At 34.9% G+C, this 23,562-nt stretch overlaps 1 protein-coding gene across 1 annotated transcript in view; it reads right to left on the reverse strand.

Annotated features, from left to right (window-relative positions):
• LOC104074378 (glutaminase kidney isoform, mitochondrial) overlaps positions 1–23,562 on the reverse strand; it is a 34,417-nt gene that overhangs the window by 8,176 nt on the left and 2,679 nt on the right. The window contains exons 4-9 of the mRNA XM_009574466.1: positions 18,557–18,686; positions 17,740–17,819; positions 15,691–15,854; positions 8,048–8,106; positions 400–432; positions 69–127 (exon numbers count right to left, since the gene is read on the reverse strand). Coding sequence (XP_009572761.1) covers positions 69–127; positions 400–432; positions 8,048–8,106; positions 15,691–15,854; positions 17,740–17,819; positions 18,557–18,686 — 525 coding nt within the window. The remainder of the gene's footprint in view (positions 1–68; positions 128–399; positions 433–8,047; positions 8,107–15,690; positions 15,855–17,739; positions 17,820–18,556; positions 18,687–23,562) is intronic.

Below are 23,562 nucleotides of genomic sequence, written 5' to 3' on the forward strand. Positions count from 1 at the left end.
CTTAATATGCCAACTACCAGTTGAGGCATTTTCCACCTAACTTCAATAAGTAAATAAAAAATACTTACGTAGCATTACTGAATCCAACATACTCATTACCAGCCATTTTATTCATGAATTGCATCACCTGTTAGAGACAGAGAGGAGGGGGGGAAAAGCATGCTAACATTTTCAAACATTAAAAAGTTGTAACTGATGAACTCTCAATTCAGCCTTACCCTAAACCTTGTAACACCATTTTACGAATGCAATCCAAATCACTAAGTGTTTAAACAACCAAGTACAGATACAAAGACAAAACCTTTGAAATTACTAAAATTTCACTTGCAATTCCCTTGCCATCTTGAGACTTTTACCACTGAATTTAGTTAAAAAAGGAATGTTGTAACATTAACTTACGTAGTCAAATTTTTCTGCGTTATTTGCTCCTTGCTGCAAGAAAAGAAAAAATAATTTACAAAAATTGTTAACATAAGAAAGAAGTTAGTTCACTTAACAGTATTAGGATTTTTAATGCATATAACTAAGGTACGAGGCTAATAAGGTACTACAATAATTTCATATATTAATGAAAAAATTAAAGTGTTAGATAAGTAAATCTTTAATTATCATTTAAATTAAATAATCCTGTAAGACTCTTATCAAACACCTGTTGGAAATGAATTTAAACTGAAAAAGGTATGCTTTATTTTAAGTGCTCTCTATTCAACTTTACGTGTTTAGCATAAGTAAATGCAGTAGTTAAAGCAAAAAATACAAAAGTAACTACAGTCAGGATAATTATAATGAAAACACTAGCTTTTTATAGATTAGTAACCCTTACATTCTTATATTACCGACAGAGCTGAGCATAGGAAAGTTCAGGCTACTGAAGTTAAAATATTTCCATGGCTAGTGCCCATACTAAGAATTTAGATTGAAGACTTAAAATAAAGTGTTACCCCTTACTATGAAAATAATTGCACTTAATAAAAAATATCTGATTTGATTAATATCTGATTAATGTCCTACCTATTAAAAATTAAAGTTAGAAAAAGAGAATTTCACATCATAGATTAGAGTACATCATTGTGCTAACAATGTAAGGAAAAATCTAAATACAACTTAATAAGGATGCTAGTGAAACTTAATTCTTAGGGTTGGTTGGGGTTTTTTTTTTGGAAGGGGGGAGGAGGAGGGGTGTTATTTTGGTGCTTCTTTCCCCCCACCCCGTTTAAGAACATTCTCAAATTTAGTAGCTGCCAGTTAAAGATGTATTAATTCTTTACAGGTCTCTGACAGGTGACTTTCACAAATTCCTATAGCAAACGTTAAACGAGGGGTGGGAGGTAAAAAATAGCGCGTGGTCTACTGGGGGGAGTTTTTAATTTTTTGAAGTAGCCAAGTACTTTTGAGGAAGTTTAAAAAAACAATGGCATCGTGTACACAAGTGGAAACAATGTATCTGGAGAAGGTATTTTAATAAATAATTTTAATATTAAAGATACTCAATTTAGATAGCAAAACTCTGTTTAACATATCTCAAACAATTCAAGACACTATTTGCACTGTGTTTAGTATGGGAATGGGGAAGGAACTGGAAAAAACTGAAGCTTTATATCGACCAGTATTTTACTTAATGAAATGCGTAAAGCCAGTCTCATTTCCCACTCTGTAGGTGGATTAGGGTGTTGCAGATAATCTTTGAAGCCCATGCTCATCTACAAGAGGATGTGCAGTCATACACGTACGATCACTAGCTGAAAGGAACACCACACTGTTTTGTCAAAATTATGCGCCAGTGGTTACCTTATGCTTAAATGCTAATAACCTTACTCTTAAAAGCAATAATCTCTAGCTAATTTGCAGTAAGATGATAAAAAATCATGATACATTTCATCAAAATGTTCCTGTATAATACACCAGAACACAAGTCTTAAAAATTTAACTCCAAATCTGTTCAATGAAAAATAATTAAAAGAAGAAATTACCAACTTCATTGAACTGTTGCAGTTGTCAAAATATTCCATAGATCCTAATGCTGTAAAATATGTAACAACATTTAAACCACAAAAACCTTTTCAACCTTTCAAATGCACAATGAACATCTTTTTCTGGGAAAGTGGGTCAGCATTAGTTATGGGATGCTGCATTGATAATTGTATGGTTAGACATGTATAATAAATTTAAACAAGTTCTTTTGTTAAAAAAAAGAAAGAGGGAGAAAGGGATCATGCTTTCTGCAAAAATATAAATACATAATACTTCACTTTTTTTTTGCCCAGTTGAAAAAAATTCCTAGCCCTTCAACAAAAACCTGGCTTTATTAGCAGCATATGAAATCGGTGGGCAAAAGACTCAATGCAAACTTTTTCCACATCAACTTGTTATAAAAAAGGTTTCTTTTTAAAATTTACATCTAATCTCGTATTTTGGGAAGAAAATCTTCTGTATACTAACTCAGATGATGCATTTTTAGTCCTTGATGTTCCAAACACTTGTATAGGTACTTTATATCAAACAAAAGCATTGTTACTGAAATTAGAGTGCTCATGTACCTAAAATATTTGCCTAAGTAATCATATGACCAAGATCTCAGTATGGATTTAACATAACATGTAACTAGAACAGAAAACTTTGCTTCCATACACAAGATGATGACTAAAAAACCCAACATATAGTTCCCCTCTTTCAGCAGCTGACCGAGGTATGCTGCTCGTCCTAAAAAGCTGAAGAGACACAGAGGCAACACACATCCTACGATTATAATCCAATTGCAAATATAAAATCCTAACATTAAGAATACCGAGCAACTTTTCTATAATAATTTAAATACATATAAGACAAGAAAACTTCTGTTCTTTCACAAGTGCTTCTTATTTTTAGCTTGATTGTATAAGCTCATGAGCTTGGGGGCACTGCAACAGTATTTCTTAAAAAGCACTTTTTTATTTAAGTTCAGATGCAATTCATCTGCCTAGGACATCAAAGGAAACATTCCATGCACTAACTCCACAAACACTTAGTACATTTACTGGAACATATGTTCATATACACACTTACTGTATACATGCTTGTGTGTATATACATATGAAAAAACACTTCTAAATGAATACAAAATGAAATTGAAAATGCTAAGATTGAAGCAGTTTGATAGGCAGAAAATTCAAACTTGCAGAAGACAGCTCAATACCAATTTTGTAAACACTTAAAACCACAATGGACACTATGGCTGTCAATCATAAATTTGAATTTTTTGACTGCGTCAGGTTTTGGTGATCTTCCCTTTTGTGTTTGTTTGGTTTTTTTAAAACAAGGTACTTTCATTATTTGTATTTGTACTAGAAAAAATATAAGCAGTTGCACAGGTTGCATGCCTACACATACATAGGAAAGGAGAGACCCATGGATACTTACCAGAGCTTACAACAACAAAATTAGGCAATATTTATTAGAAAAGTAGTTAATATTAGCCACTTTTCATTGATCAACATTCAGTGTTTATACGATTAGACCACATAAGCTCTTACCATGTGTCTCTTGTTGAAAAAATTTTTCAATTTTGAATCTAAGCCACGCTAATAAAAACATCTGAATCACAAGAAGTTTATAATCTTCTAATAAGAAAAGATTGTTTAAAAATTAATTTCTGGAATTCTTTTAAGCCAAATTTATAACCTAACACTATACTGTGATGAAAACATCCAGAAAAAAAAAAATTTGTAACACTACGTCAGAATGCAGGAAAACATCTTTTACATTTGTGCATTTTACATTAACTTAAATATTAATATCTTTATTTTAGTTTTCTGTACTTACACATGTTTTTAATTTTATTTGTTAATCTGGGTCTGTTCTGTGAGAACTGGTGTCTTGACTGCTTAGCATGCCATTTTCAGCTCTGAAATACTTGAGAGCACACTGTCACAGACAGTATTTGACCCACTAAGACCAATACTATTACTATTTCAAACACATATAAGAATTATTTTGGTGTCCTTCAGGTATTAAATACTTGCATATATGACCACTAAATACATGTCATTTCAAGTATCACTACTACATATTCTATGTCAAATAACATCCAATACATTTGAGTTATAATAAAAAGCAAGTGCAGAATAACTTGAACATACGTTCCATCCAAAATTAGTTACTACAAGAAAATGAATAACCTAGGAAGAGAGGAAACTTCACCAAAAGTATCTAGCACAGAAGATCACAATGCCAACACGTTTTAAAGTCGTATGTATGTACATTTACACAACAGTCTATCAGGAAGGATAACTGGAGTGGGTAGCATAGAGCAATTAAGCTAAATCTGTACTATTTATTGTAACTATACTGCCAAATAAAGCCAATAAACCATGCATTTTCCCATCCCTCAAGTATTAGACCATAACTGTACAGGTTTCCTAATTAATTGTATCCTGACAGCTAACAGACCCTTGGCACAGCTGGACAGGTTTTTCCAGCACTCTCTGCCTCATTTATTTTATGACTTATCAGCATATTTAGAAAGCCCAGAAGTGTATCAGATACACCTCTTTATCTTTTGTACAAAAAAGAAAAGCTTTCATCGAATTAAGTTTTTTCAGGGTCAGTAAGATCAGCATTTTCATTTTCTCGTACACCAAATTTTTTGCAAGGACTATGAATATTGCTATGCCTCCCCAACATGTCTAAATGCTTCCCACATTGATTCATGAGCATAGAATACCTCCCTTCACCAAGCATTCAAGTCTATCGTCACTGTCTGTGTAAGATGGTGCATGTGGTTGTCAGCACTTACAGGATTTATATCCCCTGTATTTGCCCAAACCTTTGCTGTTACAGTAGGAAAGCTTTTACCTACAGATGGAATCTTGAATTCCTTCCACAGCCATCTGCCACCTTCTACATATTTCACTCTGGACCCTTCCTCCTCATCTCATTTGCATCTCTAACAGACTGCCCTCCCCAGCCAGTAAAGATACGTGGAAGGGGGCAGTTGCTGACACAACCACTGATATTCCTGGAGTTGACATGCTTTGAGAATTGAGCTTAAGGTTTAAGAAAAAAACAGATCAAAGCATTAAAATCTATCTGTACTACAGGCAATACAAACTTTTTCCAGTCAATGTGATGTGCAGAAAGCTGCATGGTTACTGAACACTGAATCTGTATTGAATCTGTACAGGAGCTGAATCTTCTTCTTTCAAGTACCTAAATTTCCTTGGAATCATGGAAGAATTTACCGTTTTATCTAATATCACTTTTCCACAAACTCCTGTAATTGCCATTACAATTTTCTTTTGACAACAATCTTTTGAAAATTGTTGTAACTACGTAATTTCTGTAATTAGTAATAAAGGCAAATGGCTGTACAATTATACACAAGGGAAAAGGTCTTCAGGGTTTTTCAAAATTTTGATTTCATTAAAACTGGCCCACAGGATGTCCTTTTGCTCAAGCATTTTTATTGTAGATACATGCTTTAAATTGCTGGAACTGTCTGTGGAGTGCAAGTACACTTAGAACAGAGCCATGAGTTGAGGCACCAAAACATAAATACATCGTAGTTCCAAGCACATGACGGTAGGAGAATCGTTGAAGCTGGTAAAAGTATGATAAAGTCATGCCTAAGTAAGCCAAATAAATGTACAACTTAACATGCACATACGCTTTATTATTTATTATTATGAATAGCAAAGACTAAACATTACAGTTTAGGTCTATGCTCTGTTCCAAGGTGCGTATACCAAATTCTTAGGGCAGTCAGAAGTGGGTATGTGATGCTGAGAGCCCTTTCTTCCCCCTAAAATATTAACATACTACATATTCTGACAAAAAGACTACTCCAAGCACCATCTCTTATCCACAAGTAATCATAATTTATGTCAGATTCTAAGGGCACTTGTGTGCAAAATCATGTATACTAACAGCTGCTGAATTCAGTACAATGTATGCAGACTTTGAAAGACGACTTATATCAATTTCTCAGAAAGAGATAAAATAATGAATATCAAAGGAGGTAAAGGCATTCTTAACACTGAAATACAGCAACAATCTCTCCATAGCTATCAACATGCTATCATTAGATAAATCTGTCATACATAGTGACTTCGACCATGTTTAATAACCCCTTAATTTTCTTGGACTCTAGGAGCCATACAGAGTCTTCAAGATATGCAAGAAACACCTTAAATAAATAGAATGATTGCAGAGGAACTGAGGGCAAAGCATGGGTTAATGAAGCCACCTTTTCCAGAAAAAAAAAGTAAGTCTTAGATTAGATCAAATATAAATGTGAATTACTTAAATCAGTGAATAGTTAGTAGTAATATTGTTAAGTTGCGGACTGCAAAGAAGTTATTTCACAAAAAATACAATTATTAAATAACTTCGTACCTGTGACCCTCTATGTAATTTTCTTCAGAGTATGTTTAGTTTGGTTAGTTAGTCAAATGATAAGTGGTATCTTAGTGGAAGCAGTACATAAAATAATCTACATTTTAATCACACTGAAAACAAATAATGGAGTGTGATAAGTATGATATGCGTCCATTAGACGTGCAGTTACCACATGCAAAAACATCAGTGCAATGCAATACGCTTCATAAGAACATTACAGCAAAAAAAAAAAAAATTAAATAAACACCCAGCAAAAACAATCCCCCAACCTTCTAACAATTATCACAGTTGCATGCAGTAAACAAATCCATGTTATCTATTTAGAAGTACACAATTTATCAAGAACTACGTGCCTTCTGCAAGAGGCACATGCTTGTGTTTTGCCTTATGACCAGTAGGGCATGTTGTAGTAGGACTAACATTTTGACAGTTCAGACAAATGTGTTAAGTCAGATTTTAAAATTCACTATTATCCAAGTGAATTTCAATGCTCAGTCAACCTTTAAAAAAATATTAAATGTGAATAAATTTACCTGTCATACTTAAGGCCATTTTCTTTCACCTACAGCTATTAAAGATAAATGTCTTTAAGCAGGAGTTCTTACACCTTCTTTAAATATAAAATAACAGAAAATCATGATCTAAGTAATTTTAAAATCAACAATTTGGAAATAGGAGGCAGGAAACACACTGTAGCTAATGGACTTTGAAACATAACCAAGACAAAGGCTGTAAACAAGTTTTTTAGACCTCTGAAGTCACAGTATTAAGTTTTTTACTTCAAAACTTCAGGGGATTGACATGTTCCCCACAATTTTTCTTAAAAAAAAAAAAAAGAAGAAAAAAATTATTTTTTGTACCAGTGGCTACCAAAAAAAGGCAGAAAATACAAGTGAAGTATCTGGCAAACATTAGCATTACATGGAATTTATGCCATTTACAACTTCAAGAGATATATACAGCTATTCTAGGAAAAAATAAAATACAGCTTTCCAAAAGTCACAAGATCATGGGCTAAACATGTTAAGTCATTATTCAGCTGAAGTCATTTACACAGCAAAATATGGGTAACTGTTTCCAAACACACTTATTTAAGAAAGTGCATTTAACACTCCAACAGAAACTACGTAACACAGAAGTTAACATAATTTAGTTGTACAGTATGTTAATAGTGGACAAATTCAGTATTAAGACTGACATGCGAATACAGCTGCATTGTTCCTGTGCAAATTATAGTATCTTCATTTCTTCTGCACAGCAAGAAATACTGTTGTAACTTTATGCTACATAAGAGCATTAGACATTCAGAAACATGTTTCTGAGTGCTATAAAGAACATTCTTGAGGACATACTCTTAGCATTTAACAAGTGTGAGGCAATTCCCTCAAGAGACTATCAAGTGTTGGGCAGTTAAAGAAGGAAACAAAATAAAAGTAAAAACATTAAGGAAAAAGTCTTTCAGCTGCACTGTTACTTTTTAGAAATTGCTAGTCTAGTATCACATTTGTTTGGAAGTGTTACTATTTCCAAAACATCAGAGCTTGTCTACCTGCTAATGAGCAAACAGCCATCAGATATTGCACACATAAAATGAAAACAGTTCATAATCTGTACAAGATACTTTTTCTACGTTCTATTAAAATACTCCGAGAGAAACTGAAAATGAACTTTTTACCTTGATTAAAGACGTGATCACAATTGCTCCAGCATTCACCATAGGGTTATGAGGCCTGTCTGTGAAATAAAGTTTTCAATTACAAATATATCCCAAGACACATTTGTCAAACAAAACCAGTCAAGTGTTTAAGTGTAAAATGATAAACATTAATGTATGACTTAAAGCTACAATCATGGAATATAATCCTAAATTAAAAATCCTGTAATCCTACATTATACACAATTTTTTGTAATTCTGAGCAAAGTATTTTACAGCTTAAAACAACTCAGCCTAACGCTACGTAACAGTCCAGTAAATTAATCAGTTTGGCATAATTTCTTTCTGCGAAAATTTTCAATCCTCTCCAGTGTTCCAAGATTTGATCAATGCAACATTTGCAAGTGGAACAAACCCTAAGGGAATTTCCCATTTTTCTCCAAGTTACCAAGTCTCAGTGATTTTAGAAGTGTTCAAACAAGTCCTTCAAAATAAAAGAGAATTCCAGTTCTTGAATTTCCTTATCGCTGTACATAAATACAAAATCCTGATTCTTTTTAAGAATAAGAGGTTTCTATTGGCAGCTGCTGAAATACAAATAACAATTTACTCATCCTCACTAGAATTTAACTTACTTTATAATTGACTTGCATACACCTGCTACGCTTAAGTTTTCCTTTTTATCGCTAATCTCCATATTAAGAGTATTTCTGCATTCCCAGTTATTCTTGGCTGCTCATGTGAATGAATCACCTTTTTTTTTTTCTTCTTTTTCCAAAAAAGCTTTCCTTATCAGCTGTCTACTTTTCCCAAATACAAGTTTTCATTCATCAACATCTACCTTCTGCAGTTAGCTTTTTTTTTTAAACGAACATTTTTGCTGTGCCTTCTAACTACGATGTTGACTTTTGGGGAGTTCTGGTTCTTTCTGAAAATCTCAATCACTTCTCAACACCTTAATATTGTGAGAGGTTTGAATTCTTTTTATTTGCTGTTACTTTGTTTATCTCCAGATTTGAAAAAAAAAAAATCATTTAAAAAAACCACACAAAGTGTTCACTATTTTTATATATATAAAACATGCACACTAAAAGGAACTTGAGATGATTGCTTTTTGGAGATTAGTCTGATATTCACAGCACATACAGACACATGTATTTGCCCATGAAAATTACACTGGTCATGGTCAATGGCACTTAGCCATCTATGACTATCAGATAATCTCCAAAAACTAATCATCTCAAGTTCCTTTTAGTATTTTTCAGAAAGTCAGTATTAAAAGGAACTTTTAAAAAAAAAAAATCAAGTTATTTTATTAGTGAAAAGGTAAGACCAATACCTTCTGTCCAGAAAAGTGAAGCTCCCCTAAAATTTCTGTCCAAAAAAGTGAAGCCCCTCTAAAATACAAAATTAATGTCTATATGCTATTTTTAAAGTTGTTAGTGCTATTCCTTATCTCTCTGCAACAGACTCGTGAATTGTTCTCATTTCATCTGATTGTACTTAAGATCTACCTACATCGAACATCCTGTTCTACTCATGTCAGTAACACAAGTAACCTGGGTCAAATATATTTGACTTTTGATTAAAACCAGATTCTAAGTAGCAAAAATGTAGCATTTCCATAGCTTCCTAACTCTGTCTCTCCTTAGGGACCAAAAACCTGACCACCAGTCAAAGGTGTTACAAGTCAAATGACTGTTCACAGCATCACAGACTGCTGGTCAGAAGGGACATCTGGAGGTCACCTCCTCCACCCTCCCACTCAAAGCAAGACTATTGCCAAGGTTAAAAGTTACATCAGGTCAGTCATGCCTTTATCTAGCTGAGTCTTGAAAACCTCCAAACATGGCAAATCCTCTACCTCTCCAGGCATCCTGTTCCTCCTAGATGAGGAGTTTACCCTACCATCCAACCTGCACCTCCCAAGCCACAGTGTGGGGCCACTGGCCATTCTATATCATCTGCCACTACCAAGAAGAGTTACACAAATCTTCACCTTTGCAATTGCTCTTTAAGAGTTTTAAGTGGCTCCCAGGGGAGCCCCCAACCTCCCCTTTCAACTGATCCTTGGCAGTTATGTGCCCTGGACCCCACAGCACCTCGGCAGCCCTCCACTGGAGCCCTTTCCAGTTTTTCAATATTCTCCTTGAACTAGGGATCCCAATGCCGGACACATAATCCAACACAACATTGGCCTCATTCATGATTAGAACACACTGTCACCTTCATTTCTTGCCCTAGCTACGTTTCTCTTTTTTCCAGCTTCCTCTCATCAACATCAGGTATCACTCTAGTCCATAAACATGTTAACGACTTAATCATATACAACCCACTCAAAGTATTTTTATAAATGTTTTCCTCTTGATTCTTCTGCACATCTCTATGGTTTCAATCTGCCACACAGTACAAAGCAAAAAAAAAAAATTCCCAAACCCCACATCACATGTATATTTGAATAAAAAGGTTGTGTAATGTTTATTTAGCATTCACCAACTCAAAATCTTATCAATGTGGTGAGTCCACACAACAGAATATACCCTCAGAAATTCTGTTGCATCTCACTTCCTTGGAAGTTGCCACCACTTACCTTCAATGTCAAGTGAAGGCATTCTTGGTTACCTTTTCCTCTACTCTGAAGATTCCTGTCTCTCACTGCTTAACATCTCAAACTACATGTACCAGTTCTTGCCACTTTACAACCAACACACCACGATGTGCTGACCTCATATGAAGAATGGCCAGAACCTTCTGATGAAAGGAAACATGGACCTTCCTGAACGTGCTTCTGAAATGAAGTTGTGTATTGTGTCCCGCCCCCCTTGACGAGTCAACAAGGAACAATCATTGTTGGAGCCTTAACAGCTAAGGGGAGGTAAAGCAGCCCAGCCTACCACACACTAACAAAAGCTCTTCTCTGAGTGTCTTTCCTACTGTTGCCTAACACCAGCACATCACCGAGCTGAGTAGGACACCTTCCATTAATCCACCGCTGCTGCTGCCTCTTCTAAGCAGAATAAACCCTGTCAGGGTATCCAGGTCCCAGGAAAGCAATTTTCACTATTACCTGGATAGCACCAGATAATGCTACCCAAACACTTCCCACACATAGATATCTCTAATTGACAGATAACCCTTCTATCCTGCCACAATAGCTACAGGCGCGTTGAGAGGTGATCGATGGCCCAAGCCTGTCAGTGTTTAAGAGGCATTTGAACAATGTCCTTAATGATATGCTTTAACTTTTAGTCAGCCCTGAAGTGGTCAGGCAGTTGGACTAGATGATTGTTATAGGTCTCTTCCAGCTGAATTATTCTATTCCATTCTACAATGAAGAACCTCTCCACAGACTTAAGATATACTGGCCTTTTTTAAGGGCCAGACTGCTTAAATAAAATCATACATTCTGAAAGGTTCCTGCTAATTTCAAAGAAGAGATATTTTTCTCTTCTTTCCCATCAATAATACTTCCATTCCCAGGTATGTTTTCACCTCTTAGGGATGTATAGGTTCTGACACTACATCAATTTTTAAGGAAAGTGATACATCGGTCTCCTCCTAAAGCGGCAGCAACTACTGATTTACCTCACAGTGGGTGCCATCAGCAAGGGGATTCCGCATCATACAATGACAAGGAATGAAGACTGATACTATAATTGCAACAGTTTGCCAAAGAGGTGAACAAACTCATCTATTAATCTTAGAAAGAGGTATCAAACTCTGCAAAGCTAACTGACACACATAACTAAAACCAAAACCACACACATACACTCTCTCTATATAATCAAATAATAAAGGCAATGATCTGCTCAGACTGAAAAAAATCTTTTACACAGCTTCTCTGCAAGTCTCTTATATTGCTGTATCATCTCATTATACGTTGGAGTAAATTCATTTTTTTATCCTTAATGAAAAGCACAAGTCATAATAACCCTTCGACTTTAACTGGGGTGCCCTGATTAAGTCTAGCACTGATTCAACGATTTGCCTCTTGCATAAACAACCCACCTAACAGCCTCTGAATAGGAAATATATTCTTCTCCGATACAGTGCTCTGTTTCTCCTGTGGGAAGGAGATACTTGTCTAGAACAGCCTTTTACATAGAAAACTGCAATATATTTAACAGGTGTATCTAAATTCAAAATAAAAGAAAATATAATTTATTTAGTTACCTAAAAATCTCTCCACTGGAGATCACTACTGAATAGCGAAAAACATGTATTTTTTTTAATACCTCAAAACTGCTTGACAATTAGCATGATTGCTCCAGCAACCTGCCATGCAATTATGCCATACGCGAACCAGACCTTTCCCCTAATAAGCTCAAATTACAGTGCTGCTCCTCTGCCAGTTTTTCTGACCTTTTTGGTCCATCATTGGCCTTAGGTCTTTCTTGTACAACTGGCTTGCAGCCTTCGAGCACAGAAAGCAGAGGTTGCTACACATACACAATACAGACATTTTAATACACAGAACAGTTAATCATGGCAAGTTCTTTCTGAAATGACATCAAAATGTGTTTGTCCAATGCAAAAACTTAAAGAATTCCATCTTTAGTTAACGAAATCCTTCAGCAGAATAAACAGTTTCCTGGCAATCCCTCATTCAATTACAATGCAGCATTTATTACTGGACTAAGTTCTACAAACAATTCTATTACTGGACTAATTCTACAAATAATTATCATCAAGAGAAGGTCCCATGTATAGATAAGAGATACTAACTGTACATATATACAAGTATTGTCAGACATGTTGCAAACCTGCAAACTGCTCAATGGCCATAAAAATTATTCCTGACAATGCCTATTTCAGACACATTTTACTATGTAAAATTCCTGATCTACTTCAATCAGCTAAAATAATCTGTTTTTAATTAACATCGGAATTGCTTTAGTCCTCCAGAAATCTGGAATTGTTCGATAGGCCATATGTTCCTTTTGACAAAAAGTTTTAAAATTGAATATTCACAAGGCTCCAGAAGTTTCCGAGTTTCCATTGCACAGCACAGATCTTACTCAAAACGTACATGATTCTTAGTAACACTTTTTTGGTTTAAGTTGGCATTTTTGGCTATGATTTAGAATTGCCTAGTAATTTTCTCCATTCTTTCCAGATTAAGTCTCAATACTATAAACAAAGAAATGAAAGAACACCCTGTTTTAGGAATCTTTAATGTAATAAGTATAAAAAAATAGCTTCAGATGCACATCTAATCAGTTTTCAAATACCTGCATATCACTTCATAAAATCCTGATTACAAATATGAACTTCAACAACATCAGAATGTCCTGGTTTCGGCTGGAATAGAGTTAATTTTCTTCGTAGTAGCTGGCATAGTGCTGTGTTTTGGATTTAGCATAAGAAGAATGTTGGTAACACACTGATAGTTTAGTTGTTGCTAAGTAGTGCTTACACTCAGTTAAGAACTTTTCAGCTTCCCATGCTCTGTCAGGTGCACAAGAAGCTGGGAGGGAGCATAGCCAGGACAGCTGACCCAAACTGGCCAAAGGGGTATTCCATACCATATGACGTCATGCTCAGTATATAAACTGGGGGGAGTTGGCTGGGGGGCAGTGATCACTGCTCGGGGACTGACTGGGCATCAGTCAGCGGGTGGTGAGCAACAGCATCGTGCATCACTTCCTTTGTATATTCTTCTGTTATTATTATCACTACTATTTTACTTTATTTTATTTCAATTATTAAATTGTCTTTATCTCAACCCATGAGTTTTCTTACTTTTACTCTCCCAATTCTCTCCCCTATCCCACCGGAGGCAGGGGAGGAGTAAGCAAGTGGCTGTGTGGTGTTTAGTTGCTGGCTAGGGTTAAACCACGACACAGAATAATTAGAAAGCAAACAGATTAAATATCTATACTATATTTTTTTTTTATTTTCAAATCTGATCTTCAAAGTAGTTATGTATGTTCAAGCTGCCAAATACTCTGCATATACAAACTTCAATTTGGATCTATCAATTTAAATCTACAAGTAAAGTGTAATCCCTTCTTCCCTCTTCTTCCTTCACTCACAAAAACTCAACTTCCCTTTCTCTCCCTTTAACTGAAATGTTCCTATTTATTAGGCTTCTACCTTCTGTTTTAGTCTTTCATTTACAGACTGTATCAATAAAAGGCTGTTCAGGTTAGTTCTAACACATTTTTCTCATGTCAGTTATATCAGCCGCACAAGCACATACTTAAAAAATAAAATTTCTATCATGTGAATTAGTTCTCTCTATTAATTTCATGCACACTGGTCAAACTTTCAATAATCCCAATTCCTTTATTGCATAACAGTCTTATAAACACTCTTTAAGTCTAACAGTAATATAACAAAAGACCACAGCCTAACACTTCATCTTCTCTCATAGTTCAATTCTAAAAGTAGCAAAACAAAGAAGAAAATAACTACTATACTTTCTGTTATTAAAAATAATAATAATAATAATAAAAAAACAGAACACCTATACTGATCCAAAGGAAAAAACGAGCAATTTTCAGCACCATCAAAACTTCTTTTTATATGTAGCTTTCTTAGGACATAAAAGGCAGTCTTCCCCATATTGTTCAACATTGTATTTGGAAAAACTAGGACAGCAAAAACAAGACAGCAAAGCTTGACAAAATGCTAATTCCCTCTTGGCAATATATACGCATGTTGGTATTTCATTACCGCTTACTAACATAATAAAAAAGAAGAAATAAATTGTCAAGATCTATTTTATTTGTAAGTTTGGAAAGAAAGGTATGTACCAAATATAATTATGTATCATCTCTATATTAATAATATAGATATGTAAGTCAGAATTCAATACAGTCCTTGACAAAAATATCATCCAAGCCTTATGCTGTTAATTAAATATTAATTGCAATACCATGGCAACAGAAACATTGTCTGTTCTCTTACTGAGAAAGATCCGCTAGAAGAAACATTTGTGTTTCAGAGACAACATCCAGTATTTCCTCTACGGCTACATGACTCATCCTTCTCAGATTTTTGCCCTAATGTTTTTAAAAATAACATTTTAATGCTTGAGAATTAATACAATATGAAAAAGAAATAATCTAGATAAGTACTATACGAGAAATTCTTGCTACAGCACTCCTGCCACAGGAATAAAAAAGTAAAATAAAAACATTGTTTTGAATCAGTAGCCAAATTCAGTTTAGAATAATTTGTGGGAAGATGTGTTCAATTTTGCCTTCTGGAAACTAGCCAGCACTGGCATTTGGCACCAGCACCTGCTTCTCAGAGGGCTGAGAAGGGAAGTGATATACATGTTTCTTAAAATCAATTTAACATCTTTGATTCTTTCACCGTCACTTTACAGAAGGTAAGATTAAAGAACACTTGCTACCAACACAACTAAATAAATATACATTTCAATTACCTGCATTATCAAAATACTTCGTTTTTTCTACAGCTGGATACTAGCAAATAGAACAGAAGTAATAAAGCATCTTTTACTAGCATTCTAAATTAGGCAAAAGTGAGTGACAAAGGATAAGTCTACCTTGCTGATGGCAAAATATTTTGGGACACTTTAATAAGACTTAAGAGGATACAGTAAAATGAGAAGACTGAAAAAACTTGGGTAGCTTGTTTTGTCATTTTCTTAAATTGAGTATTTGCATTATTAAATATTATGTATCTCTTACCATCTTCATTCAGGAACAATTTGTTGAATCTTAATCCACTAGGCTCTTTACCAACATATCTGTGCACATACTCTGTGCCAAGATCATTAACAGCAATAGCATATTTCAAGGGCTTTACACAGGACTGAAGACAAAATGGAACTTTGGTATCACCAACAGAATGCCTGGGAAAAACACAGATGAAAAGGTTTGAAATTTCCTGTTTGCCAGCTGTGGCAAGTAGAGTGTCAAATACTTCATTTATTCTTCAACATATAAGAACTATTAACAAAAACACCCAAAAACCCGAAAGCATATTATTAACTCACATTTTAAAGAACGGAACAAAAAGGTTGAAAGGTTTTAACAATTGCCTCCATAAGGTAAGCATAACAGTCACTTACTTGCAAACCACATACTCAGCAAGGTACAGCTGACCTGAATATAGCTACTGTACATACTTATGTCTACATAAACAAAGATGAGATCCAATTCAGCTTTGAAATTTGAGGGCAGAAATCAAATAGCTGTATTTGCATTCCCTTTGATAATGCCGTAGGTATTTTATTCAAATTATAAAATGCTATCCTTTGGGAAGTTTACTTTCAACATCTAAGTCAGACTGCATCGACAAATGACTCATACAAGCAGCATATGCCCCATCTAGAGCAAAAGGCTCCAAGAAACCACTTGTCTGATGACAAAATCAGAAATGTATTTCCTTCTTTTCTTTGCAGAAAATGTGAGAAGGTTTCAGAGAAACTCACAAAACCATTTTGGCATTATAAAAACTAACATTACACCACATTAAACATTACAAAAATTAGCATTATAAAAACTTTCATTAGCACATGTTATAATACCCAAAACAAAGCAAAATGTTAATTTAAAATATTCAAAAAGGAGAACATTTTTACTTTTAAAGCTGTTTTACTATGAATAAACTGTAATTCAGACACTTAAGCAGGGAGCTGAAAAATACTGCAACTCACTTGAACAGCTCTTCCTCTAGAGGTTATAGAGTATATGGCTAATAAGAAATAAACACACAGATCATAACAGATCACATTAAAATGATCCCCAATCCACAGTCACTGTAAGCAAGTCTGATGCTCTCTCAAGAATGCCTCATTCACTTGGGATACACCAAATACCTAAAAATTATGGTACTCAGAATATGCAGTCTGACTATATCAAACTGCAGGACAGCAGAGACATGCAAGCTGATGAGTTATCTCACATTGTCTAGTCCCAAAGCTGGACACAGAATAGTCCACCTTACTTCTCAGCTAGATGGTGTGAGTGTGGTAGTGTTAGGGCTCGTAACTGTCTCTGCTACTCTGAGTCACTATTCAATAAAAATAAAATCACTCTAGCTATATCGAAGACCTACATACACCCTTGCAGGAGAAAGTGTAATAAACCTGAAAAGCAAAATCATGTTAAGTTCTGTCCAGTTTCCACATCTTCATTTTCTTTTTAAAGAATACGGATCTGAATTTTTTCAGTGACCTATAGTGATCCTATAATAATGCTACAGTAAGAACATTAAAATGTAGAAAAGGAACTAACTTTTAAGGCTACTGTGACTTACAGAAAAAACAATATAGCTTGAGACATTGGTACTATTAGACAAAGCTCTTCAACTTCCACAGATTAATACTATGTAAGCATTGTCTCTATCTTGTCCTTTGGTAATCACTGAAATTACCCACAGCGTCATTACTGTGTTTGGATCATAAGCACAATATAATCTAGCTTTAAATATAGTATTTACAAATACTATTTAAACAATATTTTACAATAATAGCAAAATAATTCAGCTTCAACAGAGAAGTTGAAAAAATGTTAAGAAAGATGACCATGTGGATTTCGTTTCTTAAACAACTCCAATAAAGCTTTTTCTTTACTAAACCATGAGATACCATGAAGTGCTGTATATCATAGAATCATAGAATATCTCAAGTTGGAGGGGACCCATAAGGATCATCGAGTCCAACTCCCTGCTCCTTGCAATATGTCAGACAGTTTAAATAATTGAAACAGTAAAATCTACAAGTTAGAATATACCTCTGTCCATCCACTGTGCAAAGTGACACACCCCACAAATCAGGGCTGAACTTGGCCAGTTGTGGAATATAGTCAGCAACCTATCACAATGTGAAATAAAAACAGAGACATTACAACATCCAGAATATTTAACTATATGTTAACATATGTTAATTAAAATAAATGCCAATGGAAAGGATACACAAGTTACAACTGAATTACTGTACTAATAATCACCTGGTATATCTAAAACTTCATTACAAATTATTATATTCACTAGATCATTATCAAATAAAGTATTTGTTCAATGAAAGTACAAACTTCAGCACATTCTAAGAGGCATCTGTTCTATGTTATGGCATGTTTAGCATTTTCAAAGCATATAAAATTTTAGCTTGCAATAAAGTTTGGGAGTTTTCAATTAATTTATTGAAAATAAGCATTAGAATAAACTTTAATTACTAACGTAGATATAGTGTTGACAACTATTTCTGTCACAGAACCCAGCCAGTTGTGTAGAGTAGCATAATTCTTTTATAGACTAAGCTTAGTCTGAGAAATTATATAGCAGTTTTATAGTTTATGTAAAATAAAGAAAGAACAACACTATTTTCCCTTTATAACCTCAAAATTGTAAAAGATCGTTAGAGGTAAGGAGCTTTATTTCTAACACAGTGTACAAGTTGCAGACATAATTGAACTTCCGAAACAATTTTATCAAGTTATCAGTTTAACATTTTGCTAAAAATGTTAAGAAAAATCTGGCTACTTAACAAATATATTTAGATAATCTCAAGAAGTCTATAGAAGTTGGAAGTTGAATTTACAAACAGGTTACCTTTCCTCCAGATTGTTTTTTAGCACTTTCATATAACTCATCAATATGTGAAGTAAATGACATAAAATCTGGAATGACAAACTTCCTCCTGAAAGCTTGAGTAAGCAACACAATATTACTTTGTACACACCTGTAAAAAGTTGAAAAAGTTTATTAGTATTTTGACAAAGTACTGTCAAAAAGCCTACTTAAGCAGCAATTACATGCTATTTAAATAAGGACCATCAGTCCCTTGAAGTTATATGCCTGCAAGAACGGGTCTTTATTAGAACAACTTTTCAATTTTCCACTCCATAAATTATAAATAGTTTTTAAAAAATATTTAAAATTGTTTCATTGCATTTGCTTTTATGCCTTTTTATTTGAAGCCCTTATTTGAAGTTTCAACTGTAAGGCTGTAATGCAAGGTACTATCAATTTGCCTTCGAGTAGCATCTAAGCTTGCAAAAGGGATCTAAGCCACCCATTTCTTAGGATCAAGACATGTGACAACCATCTAACCCAGCCCTCATCCAAGGAAGTGCTAATTTTGGAGTTGGATCGGGCTTCTGAGGTTCAGGGTTGGTTTCTTTCACTTCCAACTGGTTTCACCATGAACTGAACAAGAACACTGCCAACAGACCAAACTGGAATGAGTTTCTACTCTAATAAGAATAAAACCCTATGGAAGTACTTGATAACATCTTCTCAACTAAACAAAAGTTAACAGTGAGCAGTACTGCAAGTCTCTTGCTTCAAACTATCACCAGTTAAGGAATCTTTGCTGCCTTTTAACCCACAATACGTTATCGCCCACACCCTCCGAACATCAGCCCATCTGGTACATTTAAAAAACTGATGAGGTAAAAACGAAAGGACTTATCTAGGAGAAACAGAAGAAGGGAAGGATCAAAACACAAGCTGAGACATGCTGCTTAAAGTGGTGTGCCTGTGGGTGGGGGGTGAGCAGGAGTGGGAATTGGGAGCCATTATCACGTCACTTGAAATATGACCTGATAAAGGATATTAACAGCCCTATCCCAGTGCAAGGACGAGAAAGGGAGGTTTAACATCAAACAATTTCATTAACACGTTCCTTCTATGCAGAAACAAACTGTTGATTCAGACAAATGGAAAGTTAGGAACATTTAGGCCTATATTACAAATAAGCACATATCCTTCCAATGAAGACTTATTCAGAAAAGTAAAAAATTAATTTTTAGGCAAATACTTTCACTTGGAATAGATACTTCCAATAATCCTATTATTAAAAGTCATTATCAGTTCAAAATGAAGTTGCATGAAAACCAGTGAACAGACAGAATTATCTTCCCTTTGAATTCCCCTCTCTTTTTTTAAAGCTTCAGTTTTAACTCCTTTGTACTTGGAAGACTTTATAGCAAATTCAGCTGACAACCATTTCAATGCTGGTAGGCACTACCCTCTAAGAGTGAAAGAAAAACAGTAGAGAAGTTTCCATTGTACACATTGGCATATTGAGAATTGCTGTTTCTGTAATAAGCTGCTTTGTTAGTCTATGTTAAAACAGCAATTGAATGGGTTTTGTTACAGTATGTCATGCTTATCCACTCCTTTTTTACATATCTTGCAAAAAATCCTGTTCATTTTTTGTTCCCAGGAGCCTCCAATTACAGTAACCTACTGCAGGTGCAACAACCCCTTTTCAAAAGTAATTAGTAAGTTATGGCACCTAGGTGTGCACAACGAGTAACAACCTTCAGATGCACTGTTTTAAGAAAAAAAAAAAAAAAAATTGAAGTTCACCTAAACCTATTAGAACAACTCAAGAATACAAAGTATGGAAAACAAGAAGGTGGCAGTATTCACTGAAATACAGTCCTCTGACACCACATTATGTTGCTGAAACAGGAAAGGCATTTATACACTTACCAATTCACACCAAGTCTAGGATGCTCACTTCAATAATTCAATCATTTTAAGCTAGAGATTGAAACTCACTGCAGAAATAGCTATGCTGGTTAAGGACATTACCTATTTCTGCAAGAAGTTCAAGGTCAGTGTCTGGGTATTTATCCTGGTACTCCTTAACCCATGCAAGCCATATGAATTCACAGCCATTAAATATGGAGGTTCAATTAATCTAGATGGATATTCGGAACAACTACTACATGGACAAAGAGATAGGGGTCTTAGTAAGCTCCAACTAACGGGGCAGTAATATTTTCAGTCAACAGAGGACACTAGCCTTGACAGTCTCCAATAGTCTGCAACTGACACCTCCTCCCCACCAGAGTTTCTAACTGGTTTATGTTCCAGGTAACCCTTTGGATATGAACAGTCTGAGGCTCAGAAGTGGAGCAGTAGGAAAAGATGACAGGGAGGAATTTAAGGATGCAAGTCTTATGATCCATAATAACCCTCAGTGACTTGTATAACCTGAAAGTAACAGTTTGGGGGGTTTTTTGAAAACTAAATCTTTGGTCTCTAGCATGAAGTTAGGATTACTTTGTTTCGTTTATCATACAACTTATTACATTTATCCATTCTTTTTCAAGTTCTGGCTCAAATTGCTAATTATTGCTTCCCTAAGCAAAGTAGACATCTGCTAAAAACACAGTCTGAACTCCCCCCAGTTCTGAAGAACTGTTAGGTTATCTATATAGCTGAATTGACACATTTTTTTCCTGTTTAAAAAGCTACAATATAAGCATTACAGAAAGGAATGTGAAACTCCATTTCCAACTAGCATGACTAGGTCTGTAGAAGTGTTCAATATATTTAGCCACTTTAGAAAAAAAAAGTGACATTATTTTGACAAATGAGGTATTAATATTATAACATAGCGGAAGTCCTCTACATCTTCTGTCAAAAGCTTTCTAGTTGCTCAAACAAATAGGATGAAAACAGTAATTAATATTTGGGTTAAGCATATCTAAAATGAAAGTTTTCCTCAGGATTTGCTACCTAGATTGAAAGAGCAGCACAGCCACTCAGAAGCAAATAGATAACCCTGTTTGAGATCCAGCAACAGATTGTCAGTTTTATGTTTAAACATAACATACCCAGATTGCTGCTTCCTACCTGCAGATCAGAGGAGATCTGGCTAGCAAGACCACAGTTCTAGCTCAGTAAAGCGGGACAGACAGCACCTTGTGACAAAGACTAAGTCTACATGGCCAAGTTATTCTGAAAAAGAATCGAGTTTAAACCTCAGAGTTATAACTGTTACTCAGTAGCCGTCATCTCATTCAAGTGTACACTATTTTCAAAATAACTCAATTCTGATTGCCTCATGCCTTTCCTTCCCCGCCACTACCACCGACCAAAATATTGTTAGTTAAGAAGTAGGGCTTTTTGCAAGTCCTCTATTTTTCTGTTAGGAACGAGCTGTGAGTTAAAGGAAAAGCTAAGAGGGGTAGGAGGATTTCTTACAAAGATTATTAGAATATTCTACAAATTATCTACAAGGTCATAGAAACAGATCTAAAGAATAAGATATGTCAAAATGTGCACACTTCATGAGGAAGATTAGTGTGTACAATCTTCCATATTTTTTAAATTGCCTAAGTTTCATCTAAGAATAGTTAGATACTACTGCTACTACTAGTACTTTATTAAGTAGTACCATAGCTAGGGTACCGAGAAAAAAAAATTCACATAGCAAGCTAACTAGCATGCTGCGCTGCTTTCAGTAAGCAGGCTGTCCTCAGCGAGGTATCATTCACGCTACAAAGACCACGCGTTATGTTATATAGATACAACATGAACAGCTAATTCAAGAAATTGGTCAAGCACTCTCCGAAATGGGCACCAGTAAAGCCTTCAATTCAAGAAACTCTGGAAACGAAAGATTAAAAACCCAAGTTGTTCTGCTTGTAACATGGTGATTTTTTTCTAAGTTTTTATTTAAGTGGAGAGCACTGTAAAGCCAAAAATCTTCAAAATAAAGCAAGTTTAGTCAAATTGGAGTCTAACGTTTTGAACCATTAGGTGTCAAAACACCTAAAGGTGTTAAAACTTCTGTTTCAAAGATGGACAGTACAGATGCACACGCTAAAATATTTCACAGGTAATTTCTACTAGACTTGATTGATTTAGTCAAGCTTACACTATCACTACTCCATGTCACTCATCGTTGATGCTTTATTTGATCTAACAGCTTTGGATTCAAATTCAACAGGAGAATTACACCACTGACTTTTATGTTTAGGGAAATGAAGCTTCAAAGTCCTGAGGTAAGTACAGCTGAGTAGATACATTATTATATTTCACACCTTAAACACCTGGAGAAGAACAAAAAATACAAGAACCTTGTACAAGCCTCTACACAGCAAATGCAGTGTGCCTAGGAGGAACAGATAACTGAAGTTTGGGGGTTTTTAATTTATAAAAAAGGTTAACACCTGCTACTAGGAAGGAAAATCTGCTATGTGAAAAGAGAGTCACCTCTCCACCCTTTGTCTAGTCTTTACGTTCAAAACTCTTCCTACAGAAGAAGCAACCATGCAAGCTTTCCACAAATTACCACAGTAACAACCACTCCCCTAACACGGAGGATCAAATCCTAGAGATATGACGTAGAGCACAGGCTAATCTTCAGCCCTTTAATTAGCAACCACTTGTCCTTTTTTTAATGTAGAGCCCTTGCCTAAAACATAATTAATAGTTTACTATTACAAACAAGCCTTCTAGTATAAATGTAATGCATAATAGCAAAAGCATTTCCTTTCCAATCCAACCATACACCCAGGAAGGTTTCTGACTCTGTAACAATTAAGAGTTTTTACTGTGCTGACAAATAACGAGTGAAGACCTGGTCTTGAACTTAAATACACGAATAAAGTTACTCCATGTTGTACCTTTAAGAAGTACCCCCATTTGATTACGGACTTGACTGGTTTGTTATTTTGTCACACACACACAGACATTCATTTTTTCTCAATGTACTTCCAAAAATGTTTATACATATTAAAAAAATGTATAATATACATACTTTATGTTTTTATTTATATAAACTATGTAAATATATAATATATTATAAACAT

The sequence above is a fragment of the Fulmarus glacialis genome, unplaced genomic scaffold (genome assembly GCF_000690835.1).
Source record: "Fulmarus glacialis isolate BGI_N327 unplaced genomic scaffold, ASM69083v1 scaffold33503, whole genome shotgun sequence".
NCBI classification, from domain to species: Eukaryota; Metazoa; Chordata; class Aves; order Procellariiformes; family Procellariidae; genus Fulmarus; species Fulmarus glacialis.